Source organism: Anomaloglossus baeobatrachus, chromosome 5 (genome assembly GCF_048569485.1).
Source record: "Anomaloglossus baeobatrachus isolate aAnoBae1 chromosome 5, aAnoBae1.hap1, whole genome shotgun sequence".
Taxonomy (NCBI): domain Eukaryota; kingdom Metazoa; phylum Chordata; class Amphibia; order Anura; family Aromobatidae; genus Anomaloglossus; species Anomaloglossus baeobatrachus.
In genome coordinates, this window is record NC_134357.1 from 384,898,242 (window position 1) to 384,918,880 (window position 20,639).

General features: G+C 41.7%; 1 protein-coding gene across 1 annotated transcript in view; it reads right to left on the minus strand.

Moving 5' to 3' along the window:
* Positions 1-18,299, minus strand: part of TBX21 (T-box transcription factor 21) — a 56,353-nt gene extending 38,054 nt beyond the window's left edge. The window contains exon 1 of the mRNA XM_075350070.1: positions 17,279-18,299. Within this exon, the coding sequence (XP_075206185.1) occupies positions 17,279-17,895 (617 nt within the window). The 5' untranslated portion in view covers positions 17,896-18,299. The remainder of the gene's footprint in view (positions 1-17,278) is intronic.
* Between the last annotated feature and the right edge of the window lie 2,340 nt (positions 18,300-20,639).

The following is a 20,639-nucleotide window of genomic DNA, read 5'->3' on the forward strand; positions in this document are numbered from 1 at the left end:
GAGGTCCAGTACCTCGGTCACCGGGTAGGTGGGAGAACACTGAAGCCCGAGCCTGAGAAAGTGGAAGCCATCGCATCCTGGCCCACCCCCAGGACCAAGAAGCAGGTGATGTCCTTCTTGGGGACCGCTGGGTACTATAGGAGGTTTGTTCCCTGCTATAGTAGCCTGGCAAAGCCCTTGACGGACCTCACCAAGAAGAAGCTGCCCTCTGCAGTCGATTGGACAATGGACTGCGAGACAGCCTTCCGGGCCCTAAAGGACGCCCTGTCCAGCCCGCCCGTGCTACAGGCAGCCGACTTCACGCGGCCGTTTGTAGTACAGACCGACGCCAGTGACTTCGGACTCGGTGCGGTGCTCAGCCAGGTGGACTCGGCGAGCCAAGAGCACCCAGTCTTGTACCTGAGCAGGAAGCTGTTACCAAGGGAAGTTGCCTATTCCACGATGGAGAAGGAGTGCCTGGCCATAGTGTGGGCCCTGCAGCGTCTGCAACCCTATCTATACGGGCGCCACTTCATCGTGGAGACGGACCACAATCCCCTCAGCTGGTTGCACACCGTCTCTGGGACGAATGGGCGATTGTTGCGATGGAGCCTTGCGCTCCAGCAATACAACTTCACCATTCGCCACAAAAGGGGCCGTGACCACGGTAACGCAGACGGGCTGTCCCGACAAGGAGAGGTCGCGGACGGGCGCACGGGGGAACACCGGAGTGTGCTGCCCCCTAGCGCCCTCAAAAGGGGGGAGGTGTGAGGCAAATCCCGGGATATGAAGATGAATTATGACTCCAGTCATAATCTCTCATCACTCCCTGGCAGTGCCCCCTCCCTTCTTGTTCTCAATGTCCAGCATCTGTGAAGGTGTTACACCTCCATGGCCATGTCCTGTGATATGGAAATGAGGTGGTGTGGGAACAATGGACACAGGATGACTCCCTGCCGTCACCCTGTAACAAGAGTTGTATCTCATTAGCAAGGCTATGGAACTAGCTAGACAGAACGACTCCAGTAAAAAATGGTTCATATCTCGCAAGCCATATTTCCGATAAATATGGCAACCATAAAAATGGTGTCTCTGCATGCGGACGATGCCGGCACACCCTTTTTATGGGAGCAGGACATTGGGAAATGCCCCAGGCGTGATATCAGCCAATGGGGAACTGGCAGACAGGTCATGAGTCCCCTCGTTCTGTAGCTAAATTCATAACTGTCACAATGAGAGCATTGGCGTCTGCCTACGACGCTCCCAGGCAAAGTTATGGCCAATATCCCCTTTGCTGGATAATTCTGATCCATGCAGGGGGAGTGGCAGTGCTTCCCTGTGAGGTCACTAAGGTAGGAGGGGACCTGGATCTGGCCAGGTTGATAACCCTACTTCGGCCATTTTCCAGTGGTCTTTTCGCTGGGGGCACGTGTAGGAAACATCTGTGGGAAGGATCCTAGAAACCTGGCCTACAGCGCCCCCCTGTGGCCAGACGCAACAAGGTAACTGCTGGAACTGTGTATGCCTGTTTGTAACCCATGCTTTGATTGTAACTGTACTCTGACATATGTATATTCTGTAGATTCCCTATTGTATATATTGTAGTTTCTAGTGTGCTTTAGGCTGATTAAATTATATAATTAATCTTGGGCTGTTCTGTTATCTCGATCTTGAATCCCACGTCTGTGTGTTCGGCTAATAGTTACCGTAAATCGGTTGGTGGCAGCGAATTGTGCCAAGGATTATTGTGGGGAGGCCAGTGAGATTCGGGGAGATTTTATATATTCCGCCCGCGGAGGTCGGGGGAATATATACCTTACTCTCACCGGGGACCCTTCAATAATCGGCATAAGTAGTATAGCGGCCTCCTTGCTTATGGTCGGGCAATTCCATAATTGGCCTGACTATAAGAGGGGCGCTAGAGAGCGCGTCACGTGCTCTGTCTGTCGGTCGGGAGGTATAAAGGAGGGGTGACCCCCACTTGTTACCCCCCGATTGTGACGTACTGGTAGCCAGCGCGGGGGATTTCTGAGTGACCCCCCCGGTGGTTTGTGACAGCGGGCTTTACACACAGCAACATCACTAGCGATGTCGCTGGTGAAAGCACCCGCCCTCGTCGGTTGTGCGTCATGGGCAAATCGCTGCCCGTGGCGCACAACATCGCTAACACCTGTCACACATACTTATCTGCCTAGCGACGTTGCTGTGGACGGCGAACCACCTCCTTTCTAAGGGGGCGGTTCGTTCGGCGTCACAGCGGCGTCACTAAGCGGCCACCCAATAGAAGCCGAGGGGCGAGATGAGCGGGCCGAACATCCCGGCCACCTACTTCCATCCTCATTGCGGGCGGCCGCAGGTACAGTGTTGTTCCTCGTTCCTGCAGTGTCACACATAGCGATGTGTGCTGCCGCAGGAACGATGAACAACCTGCGTCCTGCAACAGCAACGATATTCGGGAAAGGAACGACGTATCAACAATTAGGTAAGTAATTTTGATCGTTAACGGTCGTTCCTGTGTTTCACACGCAACGACGTCGCTAACTAGGCTGGATGTGCGTCACGAATTCCGTAACTCCAACGACATCTCGTTAGCGATGTCGTTGCATGTAAAGCCTGCTTTACTATTGAATCTGTAGACAGATCTGTGCACACAGCTCAGTGCAATATTTTGACTGATCAGTGGGATTGGATGTGGACATGATCATAAGCATAATGAAGTTACTTTCCAACATACACACCACCATGATAGACCCAAATTAATACCACAATTTATATAAGTAGCATGGTGCGTGACATAATAGGACCATGGAAATAATCGCCAACAAGCAAACATACACCAAGGAAAAGAAGCGATCAGACTTCCTAGTATGATTGCTGTAAATCTAATATGATGGTTAGGGTGGGGTGCCATCCGGTGTCACGGTGAGACACTTTATTGGTAAGCTAATACTATACTTTACACTATTACTATGTCCATATGGCATTGTCTCTTATGGAAGGTCTGACTAATGATCTAAACTGGATTATAAACCATCATATTAGATTTACAGCAATCAATCTTGATATGAGACATTGGTTGGAGGTTTTTTCTGTCTTTATATTCCTTCCCTGTCCATATAATCTGTGGTCACACCGGATTGTGCACCTTTTTTGTATGCCTGTCACTGTGCTTTTCATCTATGCATATAATAAATATCTTTAATTTGATACTAGGAAGTCTGATCGCTTCTTTTCCTTGGTGTATGATCATAAGCATGTGGATATGATCATAAGCACTGTGCAGGGCATGTCATATATAAAAAGTTTTATATAGTGACAGTTACACTTAAAGGGCTAATTCAGATGTCCGCTTTGTGCATGCAAATATTTTTTGTGGTTTTGACAGATAGCACTCGTACCTGTGATAGTCTATGGGGTCAGTCACTTGTTCTTGATTTTCTGCAAACCAAGTGGGGAAGTGTCCGATTTTTATTCTAATGTCGGATCTGTGTGGTCCAATTTTCACGGACTGTTAGGAAATGTATAAAGAATCTTTTTTTTTTATTTTTTCACATATGAGAAAAACTGATGACACTCCGACCAAACTGTGCTGAAATTCTACTGAAAATCACTGATGAAACACATTTCTTTTTTTATTATATGCGAAAAAATAGATGTCGCCCATTTTCTATTGAATAACTGAAATAAACTAACTTTTTGATGATATTCTAATTTTTTGAGAAGCACTTCAATATCAGATGACACCCAACCATTTAAGTCTATGAGTGCGTGCAAATCATTGGACTGCACTCAGATGACATCTGAGTGCAGTCCGATAGACGCCGAGACAGACAATGGAGAAGATGAAATGTGAGCTGCCAGTAATCCAAAGTAAAGAAAAAACAGCCCCAGGATTATTCAGATCAATATACAACCTTTCTATTCTTCTTTTATATTTTTAGAATTTTTCTTCCACAAATATAATTTTAAACAAACACCTCTGCGATAAAACTGCACTATGATTAAACATGACCGACCTTCATATACAAGGTGCATCCAGCTGAGATTTAACAATAAGAAGAAATGTCCATTATCAGTAAAATGCTTGGATACTCTATCCACAAGTCTGGGTATACTGTAATATTGCTGACACATCATAGTTTGCAGTGTGCGGTCAGTTCAGGTAATACATGCGGAGTGGGAATCCATATACTTAGAGGATCATGCCTTCCAGCAGAGACGTCAGCCGACCGATATCCTCATGGAAGTGGTGAGTACATCTGAAGCGAATTTTCGGGGACCTTCGGGGGACCCTTGAGAAAGGGGGAGTTGTTTGTTTGAAATTATATATATGGAAGAAAAATTATAAAAATATAAAATGAGAAGAATATAAATGTTATATATGGTCTAAATAATCCTGGTGCCTTTTATTTCCATCTTCTCCGCACCTGTGCTGCGAATGTCACATGCAGAAGAATCGGATCGCAGTCTCGCCCACAGCAGAATCTGAGCTGAGTGTCATTAGCATATCACATCCGATTCTCTAGCATGGAAAAATCATCAGATGCTATACACCAGTGTGAGCGTACCCTAACTAACTTGTAACCGGACAAGATAAGTTCACAATGATAGGGAATGGGATCGCACAGGACTCCCGCAGCCAAACCCTACTTAGTTTTAGTCCGTGTTAACGCATCAGTATTTTTGATCAGTATTCTGTCAGTATTTCTATGCCAAACACAAAAGTGTCTCAAACACAGAACAGATGTCAATCTTTCAATTATAGTTTTTCTCCATAAGATCCACTCCTCCGTTTGACATACAAAAATACCAACGTGTGAATGAGGCCTTATTAAATGCGATGTGGTCATGGAGTATTGCTTGGCCCATAAGTTACTTGTAGTAAGCCTAAAACTAAACCTTTATGCAAACAGCCATTTTCAACTTTCTGTACTGTGCCATTCTTCGTAAACATCTTGATATACAACTTTCAAGTTAACAAAGAAATATACCAGAATTATGTAAAGTCCTTCTGCCCACTATGTTTGTGGCTGCTGTTGGGGACAATTGATATTATAGTATCTGTCCACCATGGGAAGCCATCGCAATTATGTGTGTTTGTGTATGTATATCTGTGGATATATGTATGTCTGTGAATATATGTACGTATGTGTATATGTACGGTCTGTGGATATATGTATATGTGTGTGTGTATACAGTGTGTCCACCCATATCCTGTCCACCGCCATTAACTTGAGAACGACAGCAGCTATAGACATAGAAGTGGTGTCTAGCTATAGTAAAGTAGCTATGCGCTACGCAATGAAACCACCTATAGTACCACCTGGTGGAAAACAACGGCGTTAGCATTTTTATCTCGAAAACGGAATGATATAGAGAAAAAAGTGAGTTAGAAAGTTGTAGGACATCATCAATTCAATACGAATCGACACCTTGCATACAGAAATGCTATAATTAGAACATGTAAACCTCAAAAGGCTGCGGACGTGAAGCGATACCTTATGGAGACCTTCCTACAAGTCATTGGGTATGCTAGCTGCGTGGAGTGGCCTCCACGCTCACCTGACCTGAACCCATTGGACTTCTTTCTGTGAGGTCGTATCAAACAGCAACTGTATGCGACCTCTCCACCAACATTGCAGGACCTACGATGACGTATCACAGATGCTTGTGCAAACGTGTCACCTACCATATTGCACAACGTGCAGCAAGATAGAGTATGCTGTCCAGAGTCCAGATGTGCATTGCAGCTGACAGTGGCCACTTTGAGCATCAAAGTTAAATGAGCGCCATATGCGTGACCAGCATTCATTATTTTGGTGGGGTCATGGGTTTCATATCATAGCATTTCTGTATGTAAGGTGTCGATTCATATTGAATTGATGATGCCCTACAATTTCTTAATTCACTTTTTTTCTCTATCTCTATTCGTTTTCGAGATAAAAATGCTAACTGCGTTGTTTTCCACCAGGTGGCGCTATAGGTGGTTTCATTGCGTAGCGCATGGCTACTGTGTGTATATATATATATATATATATATATACACCACATAAGTACAACTCTAGACAAAATTAAGAGACCACTGCAAAATTTTCATTTTTTAAGATTTTTATCTTCATAGGTATATTTTTGAGTAAAATGTAAATTGTTCTTTTATTGTATAAACTACTGACATCATGTCTCCAAATTTCCCAGCAATAAATTTTCTATTTATTTTCTGAAAATGAGAAATAGTCAAAATAAGAAAAAAGGCATTGCTTTCAGACCTCAAATAATGGAAAGAAAACAAGTTCATAATCATTTAGAAACAACAATACTAATAATGTTTAAACTCAGGAGGAGTTCAGAAATCAATATTTTGTGCAATAACCATGATTTTTAATCACAGCTTTGATGCGTCTTGGTATGCTTTCCACCAGTCTTTCACGTTGCTTTTGGGTGACCTTATGCTACTCCTGGTGCAAAAATGTAATCAGTTCTTCTTTGTTTGATGGTTTAGGACTATCCATCTTCCTCTTGATTACGTTCCAGAGGCTTTCAATGGGGTTCATATTTGGAGATTGGGCTGGCCGTGACAGGGTTTTGATGTGGTAGTCCTTCATCCACACATTGATTGACCTAGCTGTATGGCATGGTACATTGTCCAGCTGGAAAAACCAGTCCTCAGAGTTGGGGAACATTGCCTGTGCAGAAGGAAGCAACTGTTTTTCCAGGATAACCTTGTATGTGGCTTGATTCATTCGTCATTCGCAAAGTTTACTCTGCCAAATTCCAGCCTTGCTGAAGCATCCCCAGATTATCACCGATCCTCCAGCAAATTTCACAGTGGGTGCAAGACACTGTGGCTTGTACACCTCTCCAGGTGTCCGTTTAACCGTTAGATGACCAGGTATTGGGCAAAGCAGAAAATTAGACTCATCAGAGAAGATTACCTTACTCCAATCCTCTATGGTCCAATCCTTATGGTCTTTGCCAAACTTCAGCCTGGCTCTCCTTTGCTTCTCATTGATGAAAGGCTTTTTTCTAGCTTCACATGACTTGAGCCCTGCCACTAGGAGCCTGTTACGAGCTGTTCTTGTCGTGCACTTCACCCCAGCTGCCATTTGCCATTACTTTTGTAGGTCATTTGATGTCATCCTGCGGTTGCTGAATGACATTCGAATAAGATGATGGTCATCCCAGTCAGTGGAGAGTTCCTTTCGCCCTCGTTCGGTCTGTAGCTTTGTTGTCCCTAATGTCTGTTGCTTGACCTTGGACTGCCATCTTAGAAATTTTAAGGATGGAGAAAACATGGCGCTTACTGTATCCCTCCGATAGTAAAGCCAGAATTGAGCCCTTCTTTTCCTCACTCAAGACTTTCCTTTACAACTCCATTGGCATGGTTAAAAGTTATTTTTTCATTCCTAATAATTTTGGGATATTACTAGGACTTGTTTTGCCATCCAACTTGTCCTATTGCAAGAGGATTGTGAAGACCACAGCAGTGTTTTTTATACTTTCCCTCGTTAAATAAGATTTGGTTCAGGTGATCACCTAATCAGCAGCACACTAAGGAGAATGAGGTGTACTCTGGTTGGAATTCAACTGACCCTGGAATGGAATGGCTGTCAGACATGTAGAGAAGCATGATTTTTATTAAACTGTGCAGTGGTCTCTTAAATTCTGCCAGAGCTGTATATCCACCGACATACATATACACATACATACTGTACATATCAACCACACATGTAGATATATATATATATATATATATATATATATATATATATATATATATATATATATATATCTACAAGTACATATATATATATGTGTGTGTGTGTGTGTGTGTGTGTGTGTGTGTGTGTGTGTGTGGGTGGGTGTGTGTGTATATATATATATATATATATATATATATATATATATATATATATATATATATATATATATATACACACACTATATACAGTGCCTACAAGTAGTATTCAACCCCCTGCAGATTTAGCAGGTTTAGGCTATGTGCACACAGTGCGTTTTTCGCGGCGTTTTTGCGCGTTTTTCGGGTGCGTTTTTGGCCTCAAAACTGCAGGACTTTGCTTCCCCAGCAAAGTCTATGAGTTTTAATTTTTGCTGTCCCCACACATCTGTTTTTTTTCAGCTGCGTTTTTGTGGTGCCACAAAAACGCAGCATGTCAATTATTCCCGCGTTTTTCACTGCGCTTTTCATCCATTGAGTTCAATGGGATGTTGAAAGACGCAATGAGAAACACAAATAGCTGCGTTTTGGTGCGTTTTTGTGCGTTTCTAAGACCAAAAACGCAGCTATAAAGGAGGTGGGTAGTAAAGTGACGTGTACAGGAAGAGGATTCCTTCTGTCAATATATACAGAAGCGTGAATCCTCCCGGTTCCGTCACCGCTGCATCCACCTCCCGTCCTGTGCATGTATGTTGCCGTGCGGCGGCGCCATGTCTGGGTGGGAGGTGGAAGCGGCTGCGAAAACAAAAGTTAACAGTAGAAAAAAAAAAAAAGTTATACTCACCTGTCTGCAGACACCCGGTGCCATGCCCGCTCCCAGATTCTGTCACGGTATCACCGCTCCGGCTCCGGCTGTGTGCAGACGGCCGGGAAACCTCCGATGGATGCAGGACCTGGCGATGGATCACCTGATGCAGTCACCTGACGCATCAGGTGATCGTAAGTATCGCGGTGACGCGGGCGCCCGGCCGGTATCAGCGGATGCGTCAGGAGACTTCATCCCTGATTACCGGCAGCTGCTGCAGCGATCGGACGGGATCAGACTCCCGCCCCATCGCTGCAGGAGCTGCCGGTAATCAGCACATAAGTGCGTATTTTTTTTTTTTTTGCACCGATGCATCAGCTGATTGTATAATCGGCTTTTATACAATCAGCTGATGTGTGATGTGATTCAGGCACTTGATCCTGACACATCATCTGATCGCTTTGCCTTCCAGCAAACCGATCAGATGATATTGGATCCGGATTGGACGGCGCGGGACCCTGACCCAGGATTACTGCGGAGGGGGGGTTCTTTATTTCAATAAAGATGGAGTCACTTGTTGTGTTTTATTTCTAATAAAAATATTTTTCTGTGTGTTGTGGTTTTTTTTTATCTTTACTAGAAATTCATGGTGGCCATGTCTAATATTGGCGTGACACCATGAATTTCGGGCTTAGGGCCAGTTGATAATATACAGCTAGCCCTAACTCCATTATTACCTAGCTAGCCACCCGGCTTCAGGGCAGCTGGAAGAGTTGGATACAGCGCCAGAAGATGGCGCTTCTATGAAAGCGCCATTTTCTGGGGTGGCTGCGGGACTGCAATTCACAGCGGGGGTGCCCAGAAAGCATGGGCACCCTGCACTGTGGATTCCAATCCCCAGCTGCCTAGTTGTACCCGGCTGGACTCAAAAATTAGGCGAAGCTCACGTCATTTTTTTTTAAAATTATTTTTAAAATTATTTCATGAAATTCATGAAATAATTTAAAAAGGGCTTCCCTATATTTTTGGTTCCCAGCCGGGTACAAATAGGCAGCTGGGGGTTGGGGGCAGCCCGTACCTGCCTGCTGTACCCGGCTAGCATACAAAAATATGGCGAAGCCCACGTCATTTTTTTGGTTTGGGGGGGGCAAAGAAATCTTGCATACAGTCCTGGAAGGAGGATGCTGAGCCTTGTAGTTCGACAGCTGCTGTCTGCTCTCCTGCATACACTATTGGATGGAGTATGCTGAGCCTTGTAGTTCTGCAGCTGTCTGCTCTTCTGCATACACTAGTGGAGAATGAAGAACACATTGAAGAAGGAAATGACATCAGACCTTTTTTTTTGTTTACTGATAAAAAACGCATAAAGACGCAGTGAGCCAAAACGCAGCAAAAAACGCACCAAATCGCGGCAAAACGCGTGCGTTTTTTGCCGCGTTTTTTCTACGCAGGTGCGTTTTTGTGCGTTTTTAGCGGCCAAAAACGCATCGTCAAAAAGACGCAGTGTGCGCACATAGCCTTACACATTCGGAATTAACTTGGCATTGTGACATTTGGACTGTAGAGCAGCCTGGAAGTGTGAAATGCACTGCAGCAAAAAAGAATGTTATTTCTTTTTTTTTTTTTTTTTTTTTTTAAATTGTGAAAAGTTTATTCAGAGGGTCATTTATTATTCAACCCCTCAAACCACCAGAATTCTGTTTGGTTCCCCTAAAGTATTAAGAAGTATTTCAGGCACAAAGAACAATGAGATTCACATGTTTTGATTATCTCTTTTTCCAGCCTTTTCTGACTAATTAAGACCCTCCCCAAACTTGTGAACAGCACTCATACTTGGTCAACATGGGAAAGACAAAGGAGCATTCCAAGGCCATCAGAGACAAGATCGTGGAGGGTCACAAGGCTGGCAAGGGGTACAAAACCCTTTCCAAGGAGTTGGGCCTACCTGTCTCCACTGTTGGGAGCATCATCCAGAAGTGGAAGGCTTATGGAACTACTGTTAGCCTTCAACGGCCTGGACAGCCTTTGAAAGTTTCCACCCGTGCCGAGGCCAGGCTTGTCCGAAGAGTCAAGGCTAACCCAAGGACAACAAGGAAGGAGCTCCGGGAAGATCTCATGGCAGTGGGGACATTGGTTTCAGTCAATACCATAAGTAACGTACTCCACCGCAATGGTCTCCGTTCCAGACGAGCCCGTAAGGTACCTTTACTTTCAAAGCGTCATGTCAAGGCTCGTCTACAGTTTGCTCATGATCACTTGGAGGACTCTGAGACAGACTGGTTCAAGGTTCTCTGGTCTGATGAGACCAAGATCGAGATCTGTGGTGCCAACCACACACGTGACGTTTGGAGACTGGATGGCACTGCATACGACCCCAAGAATACCATCCCTACAGTCAAGCATGGTGGTGGCAGCATCATACTGTGGGGCTGTTTCTCAGCCAAGGGGCCTGGCCATCTGGTCCGCATCCATGGGAAGATGGATAGCACGGCCTACCTGGAGATTTTGGCCAAGAACCTCCGCTCCTCCATCAAGGATCTTAAGATGGGTCGTCATTTCATCTTCCAACAAGACAACGACCCAAAGCACACAGCCAAGAAAACCAAGGCCTGGTTCAAGAGGGAAAAAATCAAGGTGTTGCAGTGGCCTAGTCAGTCTCCTGACCTTAACCCAATTGAAAACTTGTGGAAGGAGCTCAAGATTAAAGTCCACATGAGACACCCAAAGAACCTAGATAACTTGGAGAAGATCTGCATGGAGGAGTGGGCCAAGATAACTCCAGAGACCTGTGCCGGCCTGATCAGGTCTTATAAAAGACGATTATTAGCTGTAATTGCAAACAAGGGTTATTCCACAAAATATTAAACCTAGGGGTTGAATAATAATTGACCCACACTTTTATGTTGAAAATTTCTTAAAATTTAACTGAGCAACATAACTTGTTGGTTTGTAAGATTTATGCATCTGTTAATAAATCCTGCTCTTGTTTGAAGTTTGCAGGCTCTAACTTATTTGCATCTCATCAAACCTGCTAAATCTGCAGGGGGTTGAAGACTACTTGTAGGCAATATATAATAAATAAATATATATATATATATATATATATATATATATATATATATATATATATATATATATAATTTTAAAAGACCTCTTCTCTTTAAGTTCATGGCAGTGTAGTCTTGAGAAAGGAATTACTGGTGGATCTTATTTTACTTAACGGAAGAGTTGAGCGGCAGGTGTAATCGCAAATCATTATTTAATCCACCAGGAAGTACCAATGCCAAGTTATGCACGGGATCGTGACATGTTAACTATTGATTTCTCCCACCATCTGCAAACCAGGCCGTCTAGAAAAAGATCTCAGCTGCAGCACAGGGCAATATTGATTCTGTAAATTTTCATATAAAGGGATAATGGAGGAAATTACTGCTAATACTGATAATAATAATGCAAAGGATCCTCTTGTATATATCGCAGCTATTGTGAGCAAAGTGTATGAACGTGGGAAAGTAATTAAACAGTTAAAAAAAACTTCTTACACCATCTAAGAAATTGAGAAATTTCCAGAAACGGACATCTTATCATTATTATTAGCATCGCAAAAAGTATAGTAAAAATAAACTTGTAAATGATGAGATTGTGAGAACGCCGTCACGCAGGATTTCGCCTTAGTGACAACAAGCACCATATGTTTTGTGACATATGAAGAAGCACAACAAAAATATATATTTTTTTTGTGTAACTTACAACTGAATGAAGAGAAATAATCATTTTTAAAACAAGAACGGGATTTAGACAAATGTTCTAATTATTAATTACCATATTATACATTTGGAAGCACATACGAAGGGAATTATCCTAGCCGTAATATAGACACAACACCCAGCCCCCTCTACAGTTGTCAGATCATTGTGTTACCACTGTGTGAAAAAGTATAAGGGTAATTTTACACAAGCAGATATTCATCCCTGTCGTATCTGTTTTTATCTGTTGCTGGTTTTACAGGCGTAGTATGGATCAATATTCTGCATAAGAAGGCATGCGATCATGACACTTAGCTCCCGGATCTAGGGCAGTCCTGTGATTAAGAACATGTATTAAGGATCACTATAAAGACTCATGCACTCTGCAGTATGCTATAGTGGCACCAAGGGCCAATGTATAGAAGAAAATTATGCCGTGCAGCCAAAAAGACAGAAACATGAACATAGAACGATGATTGGAGGAGAAATTGGTGTTTTATTAGAGATGAGTGAACTGTTTGGTGCTAGGTACTCATTTACAGGGTATAATGGATGCCATAGAGAAATTGAAGCATTTTTCCGGAACATCAAAATGCTTGTTAAGAGTATCTGAGCACCGAACAGTGCGCTCATTATTACTGCTTAAGGATCTGGTTATCGTATGTGCTGGGATCTTTCGTGACGCATAATGTGATTAAAGACAATGTGATGTGAGCCTGAAACGCTTCCAACAAAAGTCTATGGGCTTCAAATGCTTCCAATGTCTATGGGCTTCCAGTGTTCATTTTTATGCCTCTGACTTATTACAGGAGTGGACAGAGTTGTTTTTCTATATGAATCCGTGAGAAAATATATTGTGACATGCTCCATTGCATGGTGAATTATGACTAAGCCAGATGAGAATACTTCGGCACACAAGATGCCTCAACGTCTTTAATATAGCTATGTGAGAGCCCTGTGTGCCACAATACCGGGGTTTACGAACACTGATTTAATACTGCATTGTCAGCATTTCTTGTTTGGTACTGAATCCCAAATATATATAATATATCTAATTTGTATTTTTTATCACAGTAATATTAGTTTTAGAGATAGGATTGTAGACTTGGAAAGTGACCATATTCTATCTATCTATCTATCCCTCTATCTATCTATCTATCTATCCCTCTATCTATCTATTATCTATCTATCCCTCTATCTATCTATCTATCTATCTATCTATCTATCGATCTATCCACTGACTGACACAGACAGAAAAGGGACCCTGTGCAAGAACAATACATGGGCCTGTTCCAGCCCAAGAGTTCATCAAAATGCACAAATGCCCCAGCTTTGGAGGTGGTAAGGGGCCCCCTATCCTCTCAGGCCTCTGTGTAGCAGCACAGTTTACACTAATGATATGTCTGCACCTGTTTGAATGTATCTATCTATCTATATATCTCCCTATCTATCTATCTATCTATCTGTCTATCTCCCTATCTATTATCTATCTATCTATCTATCTATCTCTCTTTGTTCTCCATCTCTTTATCTATCTGTTATTTATCTATCTATCTGTTATTTATCTATCTATCTATTAGCTATCTCTCTATCTATGTATCAAGCTATCATCAAGATATCTATTATTTATCAGTCTATCCATCATTTATTTGTCTATCTCTCTCTCTCTATCTCTCTCTATCTATCTATCTATCTATCTATCTATCTATAGCCATCATTTATTTGTCTATCTATCTATCTATCCTGTTTTTTTTTTTATATGGGCCTTGCTTTGTCTCTTAGTCCATTCAGAGTATGTTTCTAAAGTGTCCACATACTCACAGATCACATATACCAGCGGCTTATAGCTGTGCCCAAACCACTAAACCACAAGGAAGTTTGAGCGAATGCGAGGGTATATATTTTTAAGTTTTTGGTTTTTTTTTACTAAGCTGTTTGCATTTTACTAATTTCCACCCAATTTAAACCAGCTTCATAGCTCTGTACAGCCTTTTCCTTAGCATTCAGTACCACCTACACATCTAAATGCCATAAATATACACTTTGTAAAGTGATATTACACTCTTCTATGAATCACTGATGTACTTTATAACTGTGCAGTATACATATACTCCTATACACACAATTTTGGGCATATTGTAAACTGTAGGAGCTGGATGGGCCACTATTAGGCTATTAGGATATGTGTCCACGTTGCTTTTTACCTGCTTTTTTTACTGCTTTTTCAACTGCAGCATTTAATGCCAAAATGGATGTGTTCTGCTTTTCAAGCAAAGTCTATGGGAATTTGGGTTTCTTGTGCGCACTATGCTGTTCAAAAAGGTGCCTTTTGTGGCAGAAATATGGGCAAAAACTCTGCTTTTCAAAGACGCAACATGTCAATTGTTTTTGCCATTTGGGTTTTGCACTGCAAAGCAGAGTTTTTGCCGAAATTTCTGCCACAAAAAGGCACCTTTTTGAACAGCATAATGTGCACAAGAAACCCAAATTCCCATAGACTTTGCTTGAAAAGCAGAACACATCCATTTTGGCATTAAACGCTGCAGTGGAAAAAGCAGCAAAAAAGCAGGTAAAAAGCAACGTGGACACATAGCCTTAGTCATATTTAGTGGCCAACAATATCCTAAAACAGACTCTGTGACAAATCTTTGGGCACATTTACAATCTGGCTCCTTTCTTTAACTCCTGAGATTATAACTATTGCTGTAATACCCATTAACGCAGATATATGACAGGCACTGTCTGTTCCTGTTTCAGTAACTACAAAATCAGAGAGACAAATTAAAATCCTTAAAAACTAGAACAGATGTACAATATCAGCCGCCTCTGTCATGTCGGCTAGTGGAACACCCACGTTTTTCCTATGAATTTCTATAATGGTGTATGTCACAAATTCATCTATATGTGGCATGTAGAAGCACCACAGAGCAGTAGTATCTAACATTTCTAAGTATAAAACATAAATGGCATTGACTGTTAGGTAATATTACATCAAATCTTGGGTACACACAGTGGCACCGTCAATTTAAGAGACTTGATACATAATTTGTGCCAGCTGCCCTGCTCAAATGATCACGTCCAATTATTCCTCATAATTAGGTATTGATGTATATGTATAGCCGCTGCACATACAGTATAATCTGCTCCCTCATGTGTCATGGCTTTGTTTATAGTATTATTTTGATTAACGTTAATAGTGTTATTTTGTTGTAAAATAGGTTTTGGGACATTTTAAAGTATGGAGCTATAATAAAGCCAGGAGATGGTGATTACGGAGAAGGAATGCTTCACTAAAGCAGCTAAAAGTATAATTAAAGGCCTAAGTAAGACCTCCACCCCCATAGTAATCTGTAAAAAAATCCTCAATGCAGTTTCCATTTTATACATACTGTAAACTGAGTCATATAGGTCTGGTAGGTTTTCATTCTAACTTCAGTAATCTTTTGTATCACATTGCATTTGGGTTGTTTGTTAGTTTTTGCTTCTTTGATGCTTAGTAACATTTAAACGAACAAATCAAGGGTTATGCTACTACATGATAACAAAAAGCACATTATATTTCCAAAATGTATTCTCCAACATATCGGGATTATTTACAGTGAAATGTCGGGATAATAATAAAATGAGCCTCATGACACAAGCAGCCAGACTATACACTGAGACTGAGAAATGAAAGAGTCGTGTGAACGCTATTGATTGGCTACAGATGGGCGCTCCGAGGTGTCACTGCACAGGACAGAACTTAGATTCTACATTGGGGATTGTTTTATTCGATTTCACGCAATAGGATTAAACACTTTATATAAACTGTAAGTCTGGTACAAGGCCTAGGTATGAGCCACAGTCTGATAATCTAGCATTCTTCATTTTCCAGTATTGTTTGACCAGTAAACACGCGTCATATCGGAAATCATAGCATCGCTTTGTTCAAACAGGGTCTGTCTATCTAGATACTTGTAAAACGGAAAGGAAAGTAGAACTGTGGCAGTCTGGGTGCAAATCCCAGGACACCGATGGTATGTGCCCTTTACTAACACAGCAAAACTGGAAACACCCAAAGGTTCTATCTATCTATCTATCTTTCTATCTATCTATCTATCTATCTATCTATATATCTATCTATCGTCTATCTATCTATATAACTCACTTGTTCTTAAACCAAAATGTTGCCAACTGTTTACATGGGCCAATAAATACACTAGTTTTTTTCATTAATTTTTCTATCGAGTCCTGCCCACTTTTCTATTTTTTTTCTCTTTCTTTTTTGCTTCCTTTCTTTCTTTTTTATCTATCTATCTATCTCAACGAAAACTCACTTGTTCTTAATCCAAAATGTTGCCACCTTGTTCACTTGGGCCAATAAATACACCAGATTTTTTTTTATTAATTTTGGTATCAAGTGCTGCCCACTTTTCTTTCTTTTTTTTCCATCTATCTATCACTATCTATTGATTGTGTATCACTATCTATTATCAATCACTATCTATCTGTTGTCTATCTCTATCTATATGTTATCTATCTGTCACTATCTATTATCTATCTAGCACTATATATTATTTAGCACTATCTATATTATCTATCAGTATCTATCACTATCTATTATCTATCACTGGCTATCTATGTATCTCACTAAACTATCCAACAGTATTAAAACATTTTGTTGTCTAGAATATGAATAGTACTGACAAATAAAGCTTATATAGTAAAGTACAAATTTATTGAAACTGCCGAACCAAAACGGCTTGACGAGCACTAACCAGACATTGCACCTATATAACACTAAAGCTGAGTCTTCCAGTTCTGTGTCATCCTCGTGCTTAGTGTCTACGTGTTTGTGATAAATTTGTGAATGTGTCTTTATATCTGTCGTCATTGTTGTATGTACGTGTCCAGAGATAGTATTGAAAATCATTGCTCTGGGGTTTTTTTGCCAGTATGTGAAAAATGCAATGTAATTATTTTATGTTTTTCTATGTAATATCGCATCTTTTCTTACTATTATGACATAGGGCTGCACATTATGCTGTTACTTTTGAATCAAAAATATAAGACAAAAAGCAATCTGTTACTTACCTGCCCTGCTTTGTAATGATCATCTCTGTCTGGTGCTTGTGAAATTTGTCCCATAAGATGTAGTTCGCTAGGTTTACCTGCACTTTTTCTGACTTTTGACACCCTGGGCTTGGAGTGCGTGAAAAGGCCTGTGGGAGGGGTAGGGAGTATGATATATGTCCATCGCCATGAGCATAGCTTTCATCATCTTCCACCTCATACTCCTGACTATAGGAGCAGTTGGTTTGGGGTAGGTGGCGGGCACCATGAGGGTAGGGGTAACTGGGAGGTAAGTTTTCATCTTTGGAACCAGTCTGCTCATATTTGATCGCCTGCGTTGGTGGCAGATTCTGCAGCTCTTCTGCGGTCAGTTTTTCATTTTGGATCCCCACCTTTTTCCTCATTGTGCTCTGCACATCTGTCCCACTCGGAATCCTGGTTACACTTTGTATCTCCTCCACACTTCGCATGTCCACTGGGCTCTGCACTTCAATCTTGCTTTGAATACCTGTCAGACTTTGTAGTCCTATGCGCTGCATCCTCAACATATTTGGCATCTTCAGTGTGCTGTGCAGCTCTGCTGTGCTCTGCATGGGGTGCTCTGCTGCCAGGCTGTGCATCCGAGTTTCTCTATGCATTCTGACACGTAATGCTCCACTGCACCCATGGAACTATCTCAGAGCTACTCCTTCGGTGTCAGTGTCACACCAGGTGGATATCACACAGGGGTCACGTGTGTGTTGTATCTGTGTGTGGTGCCAACTCCACCTCCAAAAAAATGAATTTGTCACTATGTCACCAGCACTTTAGCACTTGACACTCCGTCCCTTTAACTTTTACACATTATTCTATCCCTGAAAGTGTTGCTGATTCCAAGATTGTGTGGTTTTTTTCTGCAGCCCTCCGAGATGGTTAGTCTTACTGAGCTTCCCACCATGTGTACCTGTCACTAGTTGTCCGCGCTCATCATACTGCACAGTCACTTGTCTTTGAAACGTCTTAATCTGTCAGTCACTCTTCTCAGTCACTGCTTCTCATCAGGTTCCTGTGTCTCTGCCTCTCTGTGACTTAGAAATGAAGCTTTTACTCATAGGAGAATTGACTGATCATCACTGATTGGTTAATGTCACCCCCTTATACTGCCTACAGTGTGACCTGTCGAGTGGCTGTGCTTTAAAGTCACATACATCGTACACTGCACATAGAAACACACACATTTGGGGTTAATCATTTCATCTGTATGCATAAACCACAGAAAAAGCTAATCAACACAAATTCTTACAATTGTGAAAATAAAGGAAACTTTCAGTCAATTTATTTAAAACTTTAAAGCAAAGTTTAATGACAACCTTTATGGGAGATTTGATCAAATTGGTTGTCACACAGCTTTCCCAGAAACAGGTAAAGCTCAAAAAAAATAAGGAGAATGCAGAAGAACATGACAGATGTCAACTTGATTTTAAAGTGATCTATGAAGTGTCTATGTGACCGTGTCCTCTTCATTCTATAGTGTAGAGTTTAGGTGACATTTGGCTGGTGACTGTAATTATATAGGGTCGTTTGTGTCTGTGCCTCGGAACATGTGTCTTTGCTGGACGGCATTTGTGCGAAGAGCATATTTATTTTGAAATGAGTGTGTTTGTGATGTAGTGTGCTGCGCGTTCTGCAACATGTGCAGGAAGTAACTCCTCAGATTACCGACAGCTCTGGGAATCTGCCGGTAACATGAGCAGCAGCAGAAGGAGATGTACGGGGTCAGTATATAAATATATGCCCATATTGAAAATTTATACAATTATATATATATATACACACACAGTACAGACCAAAAGTTTAGACACACCTCATTCAAAGGGTTTTCTTTATTTTCATGACTCTAAAAATTGTAGATTCACATTGAAGGCATCAAAACTATGAATTAAAACATGTGGAATGAAATACTTAAAGAAGTGTGAAACCACTGAAAATATGTCTTATATTCTAGGTTCTTCAAAGTAGTCACCTTTTGCTTTGATTACTGCTTTGCACACTCTTGGCATTCTCTTGATGAAGTAGTCACCGGAAATAGTCTTCCAACAGTCTTGAAGGAGTTCCCAGAGATGGTTAGCACTTGTTAGCCCTTTTGCCTGCACTCTGTGGACCAGGTCATCCCAAACCATCTCGATTGGGTTCAGGTCTGGTGACTGTGGAGGCCAGGTCATCTGGCATAGCACCCCATCACTCTCCTTCTTAGTCAAATAGCACTTACACAGCCTAGAGGTGTGTTTGGGGTCATTGTCCTGTTGAAAAATAAATGATGATCCAACTAAACGCAAACCGGATGGAATAACATGCTGCTGCAAGATTCTGTGGTAGCCATGCTGGTTTAGTATGCCTTCAATTTTGAATAAATCCCCAACAGTGTCACCAGGAAAGCACCCCCACACCATCACACCTCCTCCATGCTTCACGGTGGGAACCAGACATGTAAAGTCCATCCGTTCACCTTTTCTACAAAGACACGGTGGTTGGATCCAAAGATCTCAAATTTGGACTCATCAGACCAAAGCACAGATTTCCACTGGTCTAATGTCCATTCCTTGTGTTCTTTAGCCCAAACAAGTCTCTTCTGCTTGTTGCCTGTCCTTAGCAATGGTTTCCTAGCAGCTATTTTACCATGAAGGCCTGCTGCACAAAGTCTCCTCTTAACAGTTGTTCTAGAAATAAGAAGGTGTGTCCAAACTTTTGGTCTGTACTGTATATATATATATATATATATATATATATATATATATATAAAAAAGTTAGTACATCCCTCACATTTTTGTAAATATTTTATTATTTTATTATATGTTTTCATGGGACAACACTTAAGATGTGACACTAATACAATGTAGAAATAGTCAATTTAAAGCTTGTATAAGAGTACGTTCCCACCTATACAGAGACACGCTGCATTCTAGACACAGCGTGTCTTCTTTTACAGAGAGGCGAGTTTTCACCGCAGGAGAACGCAGTGTCTGTACCCACAATCAGTGTTCTGGGCGCAGCGGATTTTCGCAGTGTGCTCCCACCAAGAACACTCACATCTCCACAAGCAATACATTGACATGCTGCGGCTCAGAAAGCTGCACCACATGTGACTTTACACTGCAGAAAAAAGAAGCAACAGCGGGTAAGGGATTTCTTTCAATCCCATCCACTGTGCTTGTACTGTGCAAAGCAGCATTTTGGATGCAGCAAAACACACTGTATCCAAATGCTGCTATTACTGATCGTGGGCACGGGGCCTTATAGTGGAAATGTGGTGTGCCCTCTCAATAACTCAACACACAGCCATTAATTAGAGATGAGCAAACCCAAACTTTAAAGGTGTTTTCCCGTCGCCAAGATCATATTCTAA